Consider the following 16,606-nt stretch of genomic DNA (forward strand, 5'->3'; position numbering starts at 1 on the left):
TAGCACATATCAAACAGTAAAAATCACCTCCTACTTGGGGTATTTAATAAGATTTTGACAGGCAACAGCCACTGAGTAGAGCTGACCAACCATGGTTGTGCACGTCGTATGAAATACCCTTTAAAAAAGATTGCTTAGCCTGGAAGATGATGACAAGGGAATCATTGGTATGACACAGACCTTTAAAAATACCAGCGTCAGTCTTATTTACAAGTAGCCTTTGTGCAAACAGTGGGTCTGAGCATGAGCAGATTTTAAATCCCTGCATTACAATTCTGGTGGTGGCTTATGAAATATAAGACACACCATAAATATATGTCTGCTAAAATTACTTCATAACGTGCAGCATAAATTTTAAAATTTCTTAGCTGGGCCAGATGTCCAAATAAACACCAAACACTACAAAGTTTAACCAACATGGTTCTATTTAAAAACTAGTTTCAACCATGGCACTCAGTGACAGCAGTACAATACTTTCTTCACAAAGTGATGAATATAAAAATATGCCATAAATTCATTTGTAAACTAGTATTCTAATACATGTATGTCATTACAACATACCTTTATATATATATTTATATATATAACTCTTTCCTGAGATACTTAGGGTGGTTTTCATTTTATTGTGTTGGATGCATTATCTTTGATCACTTTAAAATACTGGTGCAAGTGGGAACAACCAAAATTATACATTTAAAGTAATTAATGCAAAGATTGGGCAGAGGAACAGCTCTTACACATGTTGCATTTTGAAAAGATGGAACAGACACTGCCTTAACCATTTGACTCTTTCTGGATCAGAAAGACACCTGAAGTTTCAATTAAGAATCTACAAAAATGCAGCGTTTCAGGAATGTTAGAGGCTGGAGTAGAAGACAAATGATACAAAGGAAAAGTCATAATTCTTGTTGACTAGACATTGCCTGCAGAAGCATCTGTACATGCTGTAGCCAGTTCACAGTTTCAATATTGATACTAGTCTGTCTTGGAAGAGCAAATGTCTTTTAAGGTTTCTAGCTCTTCTATAAGTTTCTTGTTTTGAACTTCTAACATCGCAACACGACTCTCCAGACATTTCACATATTCTTTCTTCCGCCGTCGACATTCTTTTGCAGCCTCCCTGAAAAAAGCAGAAGTAAAAAGGGCAAACAAAAACACTTTTTGGCATGCTACTGGAGTGGCGGGAGCAGGGAGGGGGCCGGGAAACGCAGTGATGATGGTCAATATAATATGGACACTGTTATGCTTTCCAAAATTTAGAACAACTCTTCAAAAACACCTAAGGACAACTGGGATTGCAAGGGCAACGCACTGTCCCTTCCTCAAGGGCCACATGGCAATCTGTAGAATTGCTTCATCTCATGCCTTGACTAGCATTTTTAGCAAAAAAAAAAAAAAAAAAAGGTCCATTGCCCATTGCCAGTTACTCTGCTTTATGGCAATAAAGATCTTTGAGGGCCTTGAGTTCCTCAATGAGAGTCTTGTTTTGGTTCTCAAGCACAGCCACACGATTTTCAAGACATTTGACATACTCCTTCTTCTTCCTGCGACACTCACGAGCAGCTTCCCTGGAAGCAACACAAGGCAAATGACTATAGGAAAAGGCACAGCACAATGACAACCAGGATTAAAAAAAAAGAACCTCCACCACCAGAAAAGCTGAAATCAGCAAGTGCCAAATTGGTAAACTGTACAACAATCACACCGCCAATTCTACGGACAATGCAGAGCAGCGGGAGAAGCTTGATGATAAACACAGGAACAGCGTCAACGTAGCATATTCAGAGTGAGAAAATTGCAACACAGATGGATGGACAGCGTTCTATTCAGATGTTAACAAAGCACCGCTCGCTACATCAAAACTCGCATTAGAACAAAAAGCACAGGATTGACAAACATCCCACCTCATCTGTTTCCATAATTCGTCATATTCACATGCATAAACAGGGGGGAGAAGCATCAAAGCCCATGTCTGCCAAAATGTTATCAACTAAACTGTCTGCAAAGATCAATGTCATGATCTTTAGATACCAGACTGAAATTTTGCCCCCCAAAATCCTGTTTGGGGCAAAAGGTCAAATCAGTTATAAAGGCATTAAAAGGAACCCGAATGGGTTTGCAATTCGAATCTTAAGTTTTAAAATAACTATTATAGCTTAACTCACTGTACTGAAAGAGCATGGCTTGCCTGACTCCCTAGTAAGTTCATGGCTGAGCAGACCAGCTGGAGGTTTACTAGCTACAGTTCAAATTATAAGCCATTTTACTGTACCAGCTATGGCTAAATGACAGGAACAGCATTTAAACTAACATGTTGTGCTCTTTACAAAGGAAGGGAAAGTCCATCCCTTCCATCAATGGTGTATACAATAAGATCCAGCTGTTCTTTAAATAAATATGGGAACCTTCCATCTTGGATTTGCTGTTATGGGCACATTTTTTCATACTATTTTGGGCACTCGGTTAACAATCTGAAGCGCCTTCTCTCCTCCTCTGAAACTCAAAACAGCTTAACTGAAGCATGTTTGAAAGTCACCTATGTGAACAGCTCTGAGAACATTTTTGTTGTTGTTGAAAAGCAGTATATACCGTAAATATTGTAAATAAGCCCAAACAAGCAACAGTGAGAAGCTTTCAGCCATGCCATCAGCGCCTCAGTTTCTGTTAACTCACCTAAAAGCTAGGGAGATTTTATGGGGTGGGATCCACCCTCTTTTTTGTAGGGTTCACAAACAAAAGGCACTTCTGCTTGCATGAGGGGGTGGGCAAGATTTCCCCCTAGAAACATCTGCACACTCAAGCTGGGATCCTACTAGCTACCATATTTATTTATACAGAAAGAAAGTACACCTTAAGAAAAACTGGTGCGTGTTGCACATGTGTTACTGATGGCAGACACAAGGCTAAACCTGGTAAGAGAATGAAAGAGAAAAAGAGAGCGCAAACATCTGGAATCTAAGGCATGAATTTTTATGGATGAGCAATTTAAGACAAAGGGCATGAGAAAAAGCAATACCATGGATGCAGTGAGCAATGGCAAGGTTAGTTACAACTGAGACGACTTTTTCCTACAAAGCGCATGCCAACAGCAGACATTAATATCAGAGTTCATGCACTGACACCAAAAACAAGACACACAAATAGCACAAATAAGCTGACCACCACCACAAAAGGGGGGAGGGGAGACATCCAAATTGCAAATTACAGCAAATTTGTTTTGCTGTAACAGACACGAAATCAGTTGTTGGGAAGTTAACAGAATACCCCTCAAATTAAGCAAAACACTCCCACCCTTCCTTTATAGAAGCAGATGCTACATTGAAATTGCCTGCCTCAAATTCATATACCAAACGCTGGCAATAAGAGAAATGCATAAATATAACTTCTCACCACATCTACACCATATATAGTTGTATAATATATGAAAATACTGAATATAGCATTTCATAAGCTATAGATCTTAAGGGGGAGAACTCTACAAAACACCCAATAATATGCATTGCCAAAAGCCACCAGTGTGTGCCACCTCCGAGGGAGGTCCAGAGGGTGACAAAGACAGAACGGGCCTTCTCTGTCGTAGCCCCTTGTTTATGGAATGCTCTCCCCGTGTTCATACAATTCTGTTATTTTATATTTTACTTGGTTGTAAATCGCTTCAGGACTTCTTTAGCGGGGAGCAATGCATAAATTCAATAACCTAACCTCACTTTAACCTCCTATCTCCCCCTCAGGAACTATAAAGCAAAGGTAATCTAAGTTTTCCATGATCTCATAAGGAACTTCAGGAGGTTTGTTGCCATTTATATCCCCATAGCAAGTGAAGAAATTGTGTTTCTTTTCTATTTGGATAGTTGGCAGGTTGGTGAACTTAGAAACCTGCACAGACTAGGCTGACTCTTGTCCCAAACAGCCACAGCCTGTTTCAAATCCGCTACCACATGAAGTGGTGGAAGTTTGGCTGTTCGGCCTTTGGAGAACAGTTGTTCTAAAGCAGCTTTTTTGAACTTGGGGTCCTCCAAATTTATTGGACTACAACTCTCGTGATCCCCAGCCAGCGTGGCCATGCTTGCTAGAGCTGATGGGTGTTGTAGGCCAAACATCTGGGGAGGTACCAGATTGAGGAATCCTGCTTTAAAAGCCACAAAGATTCAGTAATGCAACTGTATAGTATTCAACGGCACTTTAAGTGCCAGGGCAAAGAGAAGGCACTGCCCTCTTCTCCCCAGTAAATTACGTGGAAAAACCCACTGGCCAATTTTATCTTTGGGAAAATGTTCCTTAGCAACTATACTGATTTACCACCCCCATCTTTCCTGTCATCAGCTCTTGAAAGTAAATTCAACTCATTGCTTTTTCTTGAAATAGCAATACCTATTTTTCATGAGCCTTAGCTCTCTTTTACGCGTTGCTTCTTCTGCGAGCTGCTGTGGGCTATGCAATGTTCCTGGGGATGCTGCCATGACTACCCCTTGAGGTAAGGCTGTGGTTGGAGTTCGGATCTGGTAAGTTGGCATGTCACCTGTAGCAGCTGCAACAAAAGAAGAAAATGACACAAAAGAAATGTCACACAGTTCCATGATCTAAAACGTTGGTTAGCATGTTGGTTTCGAATACCAGGAAGAACTTAATTCACATTCTGTGACCAGTTCCTTAGATTTGAGGAGGTTCTCCCATTGTCCCACCACTGCGGTGTCACAGATAGGGCCTTCTCAATTGTTGGCGCCCCAGTTACGGAATGCCTTTCCCCAGGCACCAAAAGTTTTGACATTTCAGCACCTGGCTAAGATCTGCTTTTTTGCCCAAGCAGCTTGGGGATATTAGTCTGCTGCTGAAGTTCATTTTGGTAGTTTTAACATGGTATTTTTACCTGATCTTTATTTACTTAATATGGATGTGGTGGTTGTGTTATTTTAAAGTTATACAATCCACCCTGAGATCTGTGGATGATGGGCAGCCTAAAAATATTCAAATAGATGAATTAAATAAGATCCAGACGAGAATGTTCTCCATCTATTCAAGTGCAAACAGAACAAAAAGTGCATTGTTTACTGTAGAGAAAACCAGCAACACAGAAATGTTCAAAGGTCTACAAAGCACTACAAACATGTTTTCTTATAAAACAAAAACAATCAAAAACTAAGATGCCCAGGAAAATAAAATGGTGGGATGGACAATACCACAATGTAGATGTGAGGCGAGCTTTTCTGAAGAAGGCATCGTACAACTGGGAAGCCACTACAGTGGTACCTCTGGATACGAACAGGATCTCTTCTGGAGCCCCGTTCACGTCCAGAAGCAAACGTAACTAGCGACGGCACATCTGCGCACGCGCACATCGCTTTTCACCGCTTCTGCGCATGACGTCATTTTGAGCGTCTGTGCATGCGTGAGCGGCGAAACCCGGAAGTAACGCGCTCAGTTACTTCCAGGTTGCCGCAGAGCACAACTCGAACGTGCTCAACATGAAGCATATTCAACCTGAGGTATGACTGTATTGAAAAAGCCCTCCCCTTAGCAGCTACGAGACATTTCTCCATCTCTGTGACAAAGTGCTGGGACTTTATACTATACTCTACATAGGGCTTAACACACTATAGATGTGACTTAATTTATAAGCAATAGCAAAAATTGCTGTAAACCACTCTGGTATTTTTTTATGAATAGTGGTATATAAATATTTCTATAAATATAAATAAATAAAAACAATAATAAGAGAAACCATAGAATGATAGAATTGTAGAGTTGGAAGGGACCACAAGTGTTATCTAGTTCAACTCCCTGCAACTGAAGAAATATTTTGTTCAACATCCTAAGATTAAGAGTCTCATGCTCTACCAACTAAGTTAGCTAATTAATGGGCAACCAAGTTCCTCAAGCCCTGGCAGGCCACTATATATAGCTGTTGGAGGCCATTTTCAGCCTGGCGGGTCACATATTTTGCAGGCCTATTTTGAGAGGTACCAGCAATCAGTAACTCCAGAAAAGACAGGGATTTTTTAACAGAATTTTAACAGGGCCTTCATCACCTCACATGTAGGAAGCAAGAGCCTCAGGTCAGCCTAGGTCTGTCCAGACAGATGGATGCTCTCTTGATCTCTCGAAGCCAATGATCACAGAAAGTGGGATGGGCTGCCAAACTGGCAGATTTTTCTTGGGCTCTACCTCACTTTTGCTAAACGTAGTTAATAGCTAAATGCAAGTATCAAAAAGTACATTTTCTTCCTTCTGTCCTTTAACAGAACAAATGTCAATGCATCCAGATAAATTCTGCAATTATTATCTATTGAATCTGTTGTCATGGTAACCACTACCAAGCAATGTCCAATGTTGTTCTTTGTAGGATAGATAAAAGAGATAATATTCCAATGAATGTCTTACCCTGCTAGTCCTTCTTCAGGGAATTTCAGGGACATAAAGACTGAACATTTAGATGTGCTGTCCATAGCTGTCAACTTTTCCCTTTTCTTGTGAGGAATCCTATTTGGAATAAGGGAATTTCCCTTAAAAAAAGGAAAACGTTGACAGCTATGGTGCTGTCTCTTCCTATGGTCATAAGAAAAGCATTTTGGGGGGCAGGAATCTCATTCACCCTATTGTTTTTTTGCTCCTACTTCCATTTCCTGGGGGGGTGTCTGTTTTTGTTACAGTTTGTAAAGTATTGCCTTAGATGCCTTACAAATATCAGCAATAAGTACGTGAATGGCCGCTGCTGTAATTATTATTTATTAAATTTATCAGGCTGCAATCTGGTAGCTTTACACAGGTAGGGATTAAAGTTCCAGTCAGTGATATCATTCTTCCTCTGCTCCTACCCCCCACCATATTATGAAGTTTTGACATGGTTGACCATTAACATTTTAAATTCCTGCGTGATAAAAGTGGCTTTAAAACAGCATGCAAAAATGCAGAAGTAAAGAGATGGTATTCTGGTTTTAGGTGAACTGCTTTGAGGGTGTTGTTCTTTTTTCCCAATCAAGCAGTGTATTAATTTTATGAAATAAATAAATAAATTCCCAAAAATGTATACAGTACACTGTTCAACTTTTGCCAAGTTTGAGAAAAGCGCAACAACCATTGTGTCATTGTTCCCCTTTACCCTTATTGCAACAAGGAACCTATTTTGTACATTGCATGGGGTCATTTAATTAAGCTTTGCTTACAGAACTCCATCTCAAGACTGATACAAACTGGAGAACTCTGGTCTTGTCCATTATGCCAAACTTGCTCATGCTCCCCCATACACACCCCTTTTTGTAATTCTAACATCCAGAAAAAATATTGAGAACTCCAAAGCTTCTCCATTACTCTGAGACATTTTACTTGGCCCTAATAATTATTTTTTTTACTCAACTGTGTCTTCTGGATTCCCTCCCCCCCCCCCCCCCAGGTATCAATATGGCTATCGGCAATGTTTATAGCTGTTACTGTTTTTTTGCTACATAAATTGAATTGGGGAAGGGGGGTGAATCCAGGTTTCATTCCGTAACTAAACCATAATTCATAAAATAACCAAATATCCTATGGTACAAAAACTGTACCTCCAAGGAATGATCAGTCCGCTCCTGATTCCCACCACAAATATTATTATTTTTTTAAAAACCTGCCACTCAGTACTGGCAAGAAGAACCAGGCATGCTACATATAACAGAAGTCTGAGTTTCACCCACATTCCCCTCCACACACGGCTAGCAACCTTTACCACAAGGATTATAAACTTCACTCAAGTCTGCTGCGCTGCTCCTGGTCCTTTGGCTCGTGTGAGCCTGAGGTCTTTTATTACTATTATTTAAAGAAAATATCCCGTTGAATCAGCAAACAAACAAAAGACACACAAGCCAGGCTTACTTAGCTCCAGAGACAGCATGCAGGCTACTGAATTAACGCTGTAACAAACATGCCAGCAGCGGCGGCAGCACTGGTTGAAGCAGAAAGGAACTGACTAAATCACAGCATGACTCGTAGCTGACGTCAATGTGTTTGTTGTTTGTGGAGTTTAACTTTTCCAGCCCCGCTGAAACGCGATTCCAGGAAATCTATCTGACGTCAGCCTGCTGAACTCTGCTGTGGAACAGGCAGTTTTTCGAGTGGAGGAGGCGCAAAAGAACTAAATCATAAAGCCCAAAGCACTGCTGGAGCACCCACGCGGGTCACTCAGATTTCATTTCTGCTCTTTATTACCTGTCAGAGATGGAAGACCGATTACATGGCTGAAGTGAGCACAGTCCACACAACTACACGTTGGCTGCCGGAAGCTGAAGAAGCAATCTTTCATATACTTCCAAGCTGTTTAATCATTCTAAAAAAGCACCAAGGGAGACAAGTTCCTTGTTCGCACTGCTTAAATAAAAGGATTGCTTCAAAGCTCATGTTAGCAAAGAAAAACAGCACAAGAACTGAAAGAGCACCCGTTGGTCTAACTAACTAAAATGCTGCATCAGCTAAAGAAATGTTAATGACAGCTTCCAGGAATCTATAAAAAAAAAATGTGCTTGGTAACTAAGTGCTCTAGACCAGCAACGCTGTCGCTGGGTGTTCTAGCAAACAATTCCCCCTGCTTGCAATTTGGCTGCCTAAATCCCACAGATTCCGTGGGATTTCAGCAGCCCAGCTGTGAACAGGACTACAGCCCCAATTTCCCCTTTCGAAAAAGAAGCTTACAGAATTGCCTACCGGTTTCGTCTCTGGTTACAGCCATGGCCAGCGTCTGCTCAAAGGCTTCTCCTCTGCCACCAGCAGAACATGAAATGTTCCAAACAAGCAAGCATGTGCAGGATTACAAGCTCCAGCACTGACATCATAATGACCTCACTAGCCTACCCCGTCATTAATGTGCTCTCTCACTGGAACAGCTCGTTGAAACAGGAGCCCAGGGAAAACCTTTGCTAACAAACAATCACTTCAGACTTTTTATATAGCCTAGCTTCGCTCTCCCCGCAATACAAAGGCAGGCACAGATCCAGGGAGCCGGCTATAAATCAGGCTCCACAGACACATCTGCAGCAAGGGCAGATGTTATTTCGCTGCCAACGCTTTTCAAAATAAAACTGTACTTTAAACAATAATGCAATTCAGTATCTGTATGAATTAAAAGTTGGCAAGCCAGGGTAGAACTGTTTCGTACCATGTTGACTTTTGTGGCATACTAGCCAGTCAAGGCACCAGAAGAGGAGCCCTCCTGCTTCATGATGATGACAACTTAACATTTACTAAAACACCTACATTTCTCCAAGCACTATACATATATTAAAAGATGAAACAGCCCCTGCTCAGAGTCTAATAGACATGATACAAAAGGGAAAAGGAAAGGGGAGGGAAGAGGAAAGGAAGCATAGGGACAACTGCTTCTTCACTAGCTAGTGGGAAAAGTCATGTTGGTCTCCTTTTTGTCCTAATTTTCTACCTGGGAGGCAGGGGAAGCAGCCTCCCAGATGGTCCTAAGTCACCTGGCTAGTGACAGAGGCTAGAGTGTGCCTCCTTTCAGCTCTGCAAAACCAGGTAACAGAGCAAAGGTCGTCAAGTTCAGCATCTTGTTCCTCACACTGACTAGCCAGATATCCCACAATCAAGACATAAAGGCAATATCCTCTGTGGACTGCTGTTTCCCTGCAACAGATACTCAGAGGCACAGTACCTCTGACCCTCGGGGCAGTATGTTCTTTCCTTTATCCTCACTTCTGAGTAAGGATGAATATAAACCCACATGAATAAATTTTCCATTGCTATTTATCTACTTTTCATGCATTGCCACCCTGCCTTTCAAGGCATGTTGCCCTCGGCAGTTATCCCTTGGCATACTTGCACTTGATAAAAATTGCACAGCTCTTGGTAAGTACTAAGAGACAAAAAAGATGATGTTGATTTTCTCCAAACCCATCAGTTCACACTAACCTCTCATAAATATTTTCCTGCAGATCTTGTGACTGACAGGAATTTCTTCTTGTCTCCAACAGCCATGTTGTGAGCCTCTACCATTTCTGTACATAGACTCTTTCCAGCATCAAGGCAAACAACTATTATAGGGACTCCATTGCAGAATGTTACGGGGCAATAACCACTTGTATATAAACTACTTGGACTAAGAGGCTCTCATATGCAGTTTTTGGAACCACAGTTCCATTCAGCCTCTGGTGTGATGACAATGGAGTGCAATCACAGGAGTCACCAGATGTATACGGTTGTTGCTATAAAAAGTATCATGCACATTTTGGTCCTCAGCATGGAATAGAAACAGCAGCAAAGGAACAGAAGTGCTTTAGTACAGGGTGGGCAGAAGATAGATTGGGATCTACAGGTAAATCTCTGGGTGATTTTCAGTGGATCAGCAGGAGCTATAGACACCCAGAGGTTTAGCACTAGCAACAACTAAAAGGCTCTCTCACACACAATTAGCTTGCTGAAATGAAGAAAGCTTCTGGGGAAAGCAGGAATGGATTTGTGTGAGAAAGCACTGCAACATCAGAGAGAACAAATGCCTTGGCTGAGCAGCAATTCTAAGTGTGCAGAAATCCCTCTGTGCCATCATTCTGATCTGGCTCTGGGTGGTAGATCTGGAGGTCATAGTAAAAATCAAATTAGTTCCATTGAGCCTGAAGTCTGTCCACCCCTGGCTTAGTTTCCACGTCACTGAAGAGGCAACACAAGAGTGCAAAAGGAAAGTATTCTAGTGCTGAAGTTAATGTAAGAGGTGCCTTTGCTTTGTTGTGTAAATGTCCACCCAGGTGTATTTTCAGAAACCCTCTGTTATGTACTGAGTTGAATAGGATCCAAAATGCAGCAGTCTGATTGGTCCTAGAACAATAGGATCCAAAATGCATCAGTCTGATTGGTCCTAGAACAATGCAGCAGTATGATTGGTCCGCAGGAGCCACCCAATCCAGCTCCAGGTGGAAGTGAATCCACAACCTGATTGGCCTATGGAAAATCCCGGAATTAGCCAATCATGTGCAGCCCATTGTGTAAATAATGTATATAAAGCAGATATTTTGGGGGAACTTCCATTCCTCCTCACCACTATGAGCTGAATAAAGAGCATGGAATTCACTCTCGACTCTGACTATATTTCACCCTCATATCCTCTCTCTCAACCTCCTTCCTATTTTGCTCAACAGGCCTGGTTTACTCTGTGCACAAGAGAAGTTAGCAATCTCTTTTCATTATTGTAGCAGCTTTCCAGGTAGTGTTCACAAAGTGGCTGTTTATCATGGTTTATTGCAAACAGGATTTATTGTCTGATGGCTCCTGCTTCACTCCACCTCCCCGGTGGGATAAACAAACCAGAATGTCATAATTAAGCTCAGCTTTCCATGAGGTCTAGACCTCAGATCATTGTTTCTTCCTTCCTACCAAGCCAGTATTGCTAACCAGACTAAAACTGTTGGTTTAGGAGTACTGGCTAGTTGGGGAGCAAGCCACAATCCTGGGTTTGGATGTTACAGGAAGTCAGTCATAATTGTTGGCTTCCTGGTTTGTTTATCCTGCTTGCATCAGGGAAGGAGAGAAGTGGGTGTAATTTGACAGTGTTCAACAGCACACTTCCCTTTCCTAGCAAACCATAATAACCCAGCAACACTGGTTTATTGTGACATGTCAATTGAGGCAGCTGTAGTCCGAGCCATTTCCTTTGGGGAAACTGGTAACTAAATGAGATTAGAATTAAATGAGATTACCACTTTTGAACACAACTTTTACCTGGCACCTTCATTATATATCTTTAGGCACCAGACAAGAACATTCCTCTTATCCCAGGCCTTTGGCTAATTACAGTGTTTCCCAACCTTTGGTCTCCAGCTCTTTTTGGACTACAATTCCCATCATCCCTGACCTTTGGTCTTGCTAGCTAGGGATGATGGGAGTTGTAGTCCAAAAACAGCTGGAGACCAAAGGTTGGGAAACACTGAATTAAACAATCTATGGCTTTTTAAGCTGGAGGGGGGTTGTTTTTGTTTGTTTTTGTGTTATGTATTTTTTTCATGTTTATATTGTAAACCACCCTGTGATCCTCAGATGAAAGGCGGTATAGAAATTTAATTACTTAATAATAATAGAATACTCTTGACCCTGCTTCTTTGTGGCTTCACACTAGCATCTTAGGATCATCTTGCAGTTTATCGTTATGTCTAAGACTAAGAAACATTTAATCTAATTCCTACTCACACATCATCCATTGTACATAAGCAACACACAGTAGTATAGCATGACAGAATGTGCCCTTGTCACCATAAACTGGGCACAATGTGTAGCTGAAGAGTATGTGGCTATTTTATTTATTAACAAAATTTATATACTACTTGCTTGTAACAAAACTGAAACAACAACAATATGCAAATCTCTCCTCTCATTTTGCCTGGTAAAGATCACAGATTATCAGACTTCTGTGTATTACGTGCTTCATCTCTGGACATTACATCCAAGGCAAGGAGGCATAAGAACCTACTACTTCAGAGTGCATTAAGTTATATGCAAATTTGCCAACCTCTAAAGAGAGCTTGAATTTCGCAGACTCTTGACTTTCAAATGTGGTACTTGAGTTGAAGTTACCAACTGTTCTACCATCTACTTTAAAACAAACCCTTCTTTCATGTCTATTAGAGGAAAGGCAGAAAGTAAAGTGCAAGAGACTTTTTCAAAGCAAGAAGAGGATTATAAAGGGAACAAGTTACTCCCTGGCATAGCATCCAAAAGACCACAGAAACAACCCTTGTGTCTTAGTAAAGGTATACATCAAAAAGGAAGAAAAATAAGACTTTCCAATGCAGGACCTCCTGTCCTGCAGGAGCCACTCACACAGTGAAAAGGCCAACATTGATCAAATTATATACAGAAATATATTGCACCCACCTCAACATTGCAAACTAAGTTACTGTATCATCCTTTTATCCAAGAATCCATACTATGTAAGTACACTTCAATTTTTTTTCTAGCAATGATTAAAGTTTATCAAACCATGCTCTGCTCCTTAGATGAATTGGCCATAAAACACATATATTTGCCTATAGTGCATATTTTACCATATTGATGGTTAAACTTTATTTTCATGTTTGTAAGCTCATCATTAAGTATTTTACCTTAACTCTGTCATTTTGTAGTTGTATTCTGTTAAGGGAAGAGGGTCTTTTCCTGTTTTTGTTTGTTATTTGCTGGCTACTTATAGCCCACTTTTCTGTTGAAAAATCTATTAAGAGTTCAAAACAAATAGAGACATACAAATGCCATTTAAAAGCAAATATAAAATGAAAGCATACCTTGGACAACAACTTGACTCCCAGGTACAAAGAACTGTTGTGTGCCATCAGCTGTTTGGGCTGCATATTGTACAATTGTAGCACCGGGCTGAGGAGCTCCTGAATTTGTCATTGTTAATGTCTGCAACCCCTGAACGCCGTCAGATGCCTGGTTAGAGATCTGGATTGCTCCACCTTGGGCTATAGCAACTTAAGAAAAGCAATAATGGTATTAACCAACGGAAACAAGGGTCTTTGGAACAGCTCTAATCCAGCCATTCCTAAACTGTGTGTTGGGACACGTTAGTGCACTTTAAAAGAACTAGTAGTGTGCCATAAGAAACTAATAATGAAGAGCTTTTTTGAGGCTCTGCAACCACTGCTTTCCAGTCAGTCTTCTTCTACAAATGCAGGAAACACTGCTGAGTCTTTGCATCAGGAGCAAGTGATTTCACCTGATACAGACAGAGAACAGAATTACCTGTCCTCAGAAAAGGCCTCCCATTTCACCTCTGCAATTCTCTAATTCTGGTTATGCTATTTACTCATATATAGAGAGAGAGTGTGTGTGTGTAGTATGCCTCCTGTGTTGATTTAGAAGAAAATAAGGGTGACTCAGTTATCAGAGGTTTAGGAAACACTGATCCAGTGTGTACCACCACTTTTGTAATTTGGATACAGTCTAACTCGGGAAAGGGTTGCTTGTAGCCCTTCAGATATATTTGGACTTCAACACTTATCTGCCCAAGCCAGCATGGTGAATGGACAGGAATTATGGGAACTAAAAATCTAGTAACACATTCCCCAACCCTGATCTAAGTCAACTTTGTATTGCCTCAAGGGATGCTTTGCCGTGCAGAGACAACTTTTATCAGTGAAATCTTGTACAACAGAAGACAGTACAAAACAGCTGCATAAATTATATTTGAATTTTAAAAAGAGAAAAGAATACGAATAAGCTGTTAACTTTTCCTTACATGACCTGTTACAGTTTTCATAACAAAATGCTAGATTATAGGATATAGATTTTAGGTGTCAGAACAGGAACAGCGCGATGCAAAGTTAAATGTTCCATTCTCAAGCATGACAAAACAACCTTTTAAATAAGTTCTCCATCACAGATATTTCAACTCTGCTCATACTTTACATGGAAAATATGCTTATTGAAGTTTTATCTGTCACCATGTACAACTCTCTACTGCATTTTCCAGTCAATGCCAAGTTGTTGGACTCTGCACTCCAAAGCTAGATTCTACACAAAATCCCCAAAGGGCACAATCTAGTGGGAACAACTTTTGTACAATTATTAGGATTTGGAGTGTTTCCTCCTTTAAGTCAAGGATGCTTAGTGCAGGATTAGTTCCCAGTGCACTGATGTCTAATTCTAAACTCATAAAAAAGATTGCAAGTTGCATTTCTTTTTATCTTAAGGACTGTATTTATGGAAGAAAATTGTACAAACTTCCTTGTGTACCCTAGCTTCCAGTTATATAACGAAATACATTGATTGGAAGCAACACACATTAAAGAGCATAAGATTTGAAGAAACAGAATGGAACAAAGTGAGCAAAATTTAATTTTTGCTTATCAGATCATTACTGTAAATTATAAGAGATCTTTATTGATGTAAGCATGAATTTCACTTGGGTTTTAATTGAGACTTTTTCTTGAATATTCCCCCCACTCTCCAGAATAGATCTAGCCTACTAAGTTTGCAATTTACATTTGCGTTTTAAGGACGAAAGCTAAATATCTTGTTTGATGTTATGGGATACATACTGTACTGCCCGGTGCTAGTCTGATAAAGGCTCGTTGGCACTGCCATGGCAGGGATGCCAGAGGGCGCTCCTTCTTCCTCTGACTTTCCTTCTTCAATCTTAGTGACACCAGGTGCATCAGAAGACAGTTCATTCAGAATTTTTCTGACACAAGTAAAAACACATATACATTTAAAAGCAGCTGGCCCATGAAAGGAGTGACTCATTTTAACCGAAAGGCACCAATTGTTACAACACGAAATTATAGCTTACCGATATGAAGGCCTCCTTGAAAGGATCTCCCTCCGTTTCTGAGAATCAATGACAACCTCTGACTCTGTAGATTCATCTGCACTTGTAGCTGATGCTACCTAAAATATGAACATTAAAAAATTAACCATCTTAGGAGTCGACTCAGAAGAGTTAACTTGCAGCATGGAATCCAGATTTGCAGAGGAGATTTTACTACCAGTGATCCATCTCACAGGACTGTCATAAAACTGTTTTGAAAATTTAACAATGCTTTGTAAATTAAAGACAGCAGCACCAGCATCTAATGGTAAGGCTATTGATAGGGGTGGCCCAGAGGGCTGAATCCTCAGGTGTTTTGCACTGGATCTTGGATTCCCTGCCTACACCACCCCTATTTTTTTTTAAAAAAACACAACTTTTTAAAACCTTGCTTGCAGAGCTGGTGGACATACTTCAAACCACTGTGCTGGTCATATCCCTGATCACCTATTATTATTGGGTCACATCCAAAGCAGTGCCAGAGGTGTTTTGCCAACACAGTGCCAGATCTGTCTCCTCTTTCCCCCCCAGTGTGATCTCCAAATTTTCTCCAGCGTGTCCCCCAGCTCTCAAGTGCCTATTTTGAGGGTGGGAAAGGGGGAGAATGCGGAGTAGAGGAATGAAAAGTTCTGATCCTCTAGTGCATGTCTCTTCCATTAGCAGAACAGGAGTGTTGGGTACCATACTTGCTTCTATCTAGTTATATATTAGCATAGGTAAATTTTGTTTCATGAGCCTATACCCTGATTATTTTAAATACCTAGCAATGCCCCAACAGCATATGCAAAATCTTGATATGGAAGGAGGAAACATTGAGGTGAATTAATGACAAACTAGAAACAGCTCTGCAGGTAGAAATGCATTTTTTCAGTAAATGGCAAATATATATCTTTGACGGGCAGAAGAGGAGAGGATAATCTACAAATAATAGTATAAGAAGAGTGGGAGAAAGGAACAAAAGGGGCCTAGGAGCAGAACAGCTTGCAGGAATGCAGCTGGAGAGAGAGAAAAACATAGAGCATAATGGCAGAGAGCTTAAAAGGTAAATGCAAGAACAGGTATGTAATCTATCTAGGAGTACTCAATCTATCATTGTCACTGGAGGCTTAAGTGACTGTGGTTGAAGGGAGTGCTTTACAATTGGACAATTTTGAAATGTGCTCTGTTGTGGCTGCCCTTACATTTGGTCCAGAAACTACACCAAGCGAAGGTAACACCAGTGCTGAAGGAACTACACTAACTGCCAGTATTCTGCTAGGTCAGTTTTAAGGTTTTACTGTTACTGTATAAACTAAAGCCCTAAACAACTTGGGACCAGGATCTCTGACTTACCTTCTA

The 16,606-nt window shown here is 40.7% G+C and overlaps 1 protein-coding gene across 10 annotated transcripts in view; it reads right to left on the minus strand.

Annotated features, from left to right (window-relative positions):
• Nucleotides 1-407: 407 nt before the first annotated feature.
• CREM (cAMP responsive element modulator) overlaps nt 408-16,606 on the minus strand; it is a 29,770-nt gene continuing 13,571 nt past the window's right edge. For 2 of the 10 annotated variants that reach the window (XM_053359698.1, XM_053359696.1), the window contains exons 4-8: nt 15,251-15,348; nt 15,000-15,142; nt 13,242-13,430; nt 4,372-4,528; nt 1,009-1,568 (exon numbers count right to left, since the gene is read on the minus strand). In XM_053359698.1, coding sequence (XP_053215673.1) covers nt 1,424-1,568; nt 4,372-4,528; nt 13,242-13,430; nt 15,000-15,142; nt 15,251-15,348 — 732 coding nt within the window. In that variant the 3' untranslated portion in view covers nt 1,009-1,423. Of the gene's footprint in view, nt 1,569-4,371; nt 4,529-7,845; nt 7,974-8,178; nt 8,297-8,658; nt 8,791-13,064; nt 13,152-13,241; nt 13,431-14,999; nt 15,143-15,250; nt 15,349-16,606 lie in introns of those variants that run through there. The other 8 variants (XM_053359697.1, XM_053359699.1, XM_053359700.1 and 5 more) reach the window with 8 other exon arrangements.

The sequence above is a fragment of the Podarcis raffonei genome, chromosome 12, assembly GCF_027172205.1.
Source record: "Podarcis raffonei isolate rPodRaf1 chromosome 12, rPodRaf1.pri, whole genome shotgun sequence".
Taxonomy (NCBI): Eukaryota; Metazoa; Chordata; class Lepidosauria; order Squamata; family Lacertidae; genus Podarcis; species Podarcis raffonei.